Source organism: Palaemon carinicauda, chromosome 45, assembly GCF_036898095.1.
Source record: "Palaemon carinicauda isolate YSFRI2023 chromosome 45, ASM3689809v2, whole genome shotgun sequence".
Taxonomy (NCBI): Eukaryota; Metazoa; Arthropoda; class Malacostraca; order Decapoda; family Palaemonidae; genus Palaemon; species Palaemon carinicauda.
Window position 1 is genome coordinate 22880028 of NC_090769.1, and position 4239 is coordinate 22884266.

Genomic DNA, 4239 nt, shown 5'->3' on the forward strand with positions numbered 1-4239 from the left:
GAACAACAGTTGGGAACAAACTTATGGGACGAACAATACACATAAATATTCATACTCACGACGAACAAGCATCACTCATCAGAAATACGATGGTTACTCACCTGAAAAAGAAAAAAAATAATTAATATGGAACTAGCGGAACCAGTGTAAATTACACGAAATGATATTTTCAATACTAATTATCTTGTTCCTAACCTATACATGTTTGAATAGAATGTGATAAGATTTGACTTGTATATTTACTTTAAAAAATGAGCAATACATGAATTGGGAAATCTATATAAGATGTGCTTTGGTTAAGTAATCAAAGTCTAATGTGAATTTGTAAGAGTATACCATGAAATTATTTCTGTTTTCTTTAAAGCGTGACACACAAAATAAATAACATACACGCTATCTTATTAATATATAGATGTTCATAATAATGAGAAATACGGTATATGAGACACAACTACACTGTTAAAAAAAAAAAAACAAATTTTAATCGGAAATATTCCGTAAAAATATACTGTTCTCAACTGTATCTCAGTAAAATACAGGCGACCGTAATTTTACCATACTTTGTTATTATATTACGGTTTGCTCACTGCATTATCACTCTTTTACGTCAGTATATCCGTTTCTGAAACGGTAAATGCCTGGCAACATTTATTCCAAGATTTTTACCATTTTTTACGGCATGTAAATACGAATTGGAAAACGAATAATTATTAATTGCACGACCGCGTGACTATCTTCTTGAGAGAGAGAGAGAGAGAGAGAGAGAGAGAGAGAGAGAGAGAGAGAGAGAGAGAGAGAGAGAGAGAGAGAGAGAGACTCATACTTAGCATTCGGCTCAAAACCCATAAAAAGATGAACAATACCCGATCGTATGATCCTGCAGGGAAGCCATAAAACTTAATATCTTCCTCTCAAACTCGAGAGTTTAAAACCCATCCAGTGAATCAGCTTCAACTTATTCGGCACTTTGACGCAAGAACTTCCTCGGGATCTATTGAATTTCCTCAGGATTTAAAAGATTAACTTCCTCGGGATCTATTGAATTTCCTCGGGATTTACTGGATTAACTTCCTCGGGATCTATTGAATTTCCTCGGGATTTACTGGATTAACTTCCTCGGATTCTATTGAATTTCCTCGGGATTTACTGGATTAACTTCCTCGGGATCTATTGAATTTCCTCGGGATTTACTGGATAAACTTCCTCGGGATCTATCGAATTTCCTCGGGATTTAATGGATTTACATCATCAGGATCTATCGAATTTCCTTGGGATTTACTGGATTAACTTCCTCGGGATCTATTGAATTTCCTCGGGATTTAGTGGATTTACATCATCGGGATCTATCGAATTTCCTTGGGATTTACTGGATTAACTTCCTAGGGATCTTTTGAATTTCCTCGGGATTTAATGGATTAATTTCCTCGGGATCTATTGAATTTCCTCGGGATTTACTGGATTAACTTCCTCGGGATCTTTTGAATTTCCTCGGGATTTACTGGATTAACTTCCTCGGGATCTATTGAATTTCCTCGGGATTTACTGGATTAACTTCCTCGGGATCTATTGAATTTCCTCGGGATTTACTGGATTAACTTCCTCGGGATCTATTGAATTTCCTCGGGATTTACTGGATTAACTTCCTCGGGATCTATTGAATTTCCTCGGGATCTACTGAATTTCCTCGGGATCTATCGAATTTCCTCAGGATTTACTGGATTAACTTCCTCAGGATCTACTGAATTTCCTCAGGATTTAGTGGATTAACATCCTCTGGATCTGATGAATTAACTTCCTCGGGATCTAATGAATTAACTTCCTCGGGATCTAATGAATTAACTTCCTCGGGATCTAATGAATTAACTTCCTCGGGATCTAATGGATTGACTTCCTCGGGATTTATTGGATTAACTCCTCGGGATCTAATGGATTGACTTCCTCGGGATTTATTGGATTAACTTCCTCGGGATTTAATGGATTAACTTCCATGGGATTTACTGAATTAACTTCCTCTGGATCTGCTGAATTAACTTACTCGGGATCTACTGCATTAATTTCCTCAGGATATACTGCATTAATTTCCTCAGGATATACTGCATTAATTTCCTCAGGATATACTGGATTAATTTCCCCGGGGTGTACTGGATTAATTTCCCGGGATGTACTGGATTAATTTCCTCGGGATGTACTGGAATTAACTCCTCGGGATTTACTGGATTAACTTTCGGGATTTACTGGATTAACTTTCGGGATTTACTGAATTAACTTCCTCGGCATACACTGAATTAACTTCCTCAGAATCTACTGAATTAACTTCCCTCGGGAACTACTGAACTAACTTCCTCGGGACCTATTGAATTAACTTCCACGGGATCTACTGAATTAACTTCCTAGGGATCTACTGGATTAACTTACTCGGGATTTACTGGATTAACTTCCTCGGAATCTACCGGATTAACTTCCTCAGGATCTTCTGAATGAACTTCCTCGGGTACTACTGAATTAACTTTCTCGGAATCTACTGGATTAATTTTCTCAGGATCTATTGAATTAACTTGCTAAGGTTATATTGGATTAACGTCTTCGGGATCTTCTGAATTAACTTCATCAGGATCTACTGAATTAACTTCCTTGGGATCTACTGAATTAATTTCCTTGGGATATACTGAATTAACTTCCACGGGATCTGCTGAATTAACTTCCTCGGGACCTATTGAATTAACTTCCACGGGATCTACTGGATTAACTTCCTAGGGATTTACTGGATTAACTTCCTCGGAATCTACCGGATTAACTTCCTCGGGATCTTCTGAATGAACTTCCTCGGGTACTACTGGATCAACTCTCTCGGAATCTACAGGATTAATTTTCTCGGGATCTCTTGAATTAACTTCCTAAGGATATACTGGATTAACGTCCTCGGGATCTACAGAATTAACTTCCTTGGGATCTACCGGATTAACTTCCTCGGGATCTTCTGAATGAACTTCCTCGGGTACTACTGAATTAACTATCTCGGAATCTACTGGATTAATTTTCTCGGGATCTATTGAATTAACTTCCAAAGGATATACTGGATTAACTTCCTAGGGATTTACTGAATTAACTTCCTCGGGACCTATTGAATTAACTTCCACGGGATCTACTAGATTAACTTCCTAGGGATTTACTGGATTAGCTTCCTAGGGATTTACTGAATTAACTTTCTCGGGACCTATTGAATTAACTTCCTCGGGACCTATTGAATTAACTTCCACGGGATCTACTGAATTAACTGAATACTAAACTGAATACTGAATAAAAAAGTTATTTTTTCAGAAAAAAAAAAATGAAATTTTCAGCTGAAGAGGAAAACAGGAAGAGGGACATATCGTATTGAGTATGCCAGGAGACGGAGAGAAGAGGGAGAGGGAAAGAGAGGGGGGGGGGGAGAGGGGGGGGGAGGGAGAGGTGTGTCCTTCGACCACAAGACGAACAATAGATGAAACAGCTGAACAATGCCTGAGGAATCGTGAACAATGGTCAGGCGGTTCGACCAGGGGAAATCGGCCGACCATTTCACCTGGACGGCAATTCTCGATTAGAGACATTTCACCTGTACAGGACCATTGCGGATTTTCTTTGCATTGTATCCAGGGGGGGAGGGGGGAGATAAGAGAGTGGGGGAGGGGGGGAGATAAGAGAGTGAGGGAGTGTGGGAGAGGGGTTAGGGGTTATTTGGGTATATCGAAGACTTGTTTTTTATCTCGTTGGGAAATAAATTTCATTTATATTTTTCCCTGAGTGGGGAGATGTTCCACCAAGGGGGGAGGGGAGAGATAAGAGAGTGGGGGAGGGGGGAGATAAGAGAGGTGGGGGAGGGGGGAGATAAGAGAGTGAGGGAGTGTGGGAAAGGGGTTAGGGGTTATTTGGGTATATCGAAGACTTGTTTTTTATCTCGTTGGGAAATAAATTTCATTTACATTTTTCCCTGAGTGGGAAGATATTCAACTATTCTTATAAGTGATTTTTTCCTTTTTTCCATTTAAGTAAATTGCTTTTCTTTCCTTTCCTTTTACTTTCTTGCAGTTTTTTTCCCTAAGTGGAAAGATATTACACTTTTCCTATATGTGTTTTTTTCCCTTTTTTCCATTTAAGTAAACTGCTTTCTTTCCTTTCCCTTTACTTTCTTGCAGTTTTTTTCCATAAGTGGAAAGATATTCCACTCTTCTAATATGTAATTTTTTCTTTTTTTCCATT

At 38.6% G+C, this 4239-nt stretch overlaps 1 protein-coding gene across 1 annotated transcript in view; it reads right to left on the reverse strand.

Annotated features, from left to right (window-relative positions):
* Nucleotides 1-1735: 1735 nt before the first annotated feature.
* The window catches only part of LOC137634848 (axoneme-associated protein mst101(2)-like), a 55981-nt gene continuing 53477 nt past the window's right edge, over nucleotides 1736-4239 (reverse strand). The window contains exons 4-7 of the mRNA XM_068367401.1: nucleotides 2763-2894; nucleotides 2416-2558; nucleotides 2036-2164; nucleotides 1736-1922 (exon numbers count right to left, since the gene is read on the reverse strand). Of these exons, the coding sequence (XP_068223502.1) occupies nucleotides 1736-1922; nucleotides 2036-2164; nucleotides 2416-2558; nucleotides 2763-2894 (591 nt within the window). The remainder of the gene's footprint in view (nucleotides 1923-2035; nucleotides 2165-2415; nucleotides 2559-2762; nucleotides 2895-4239) is intronic.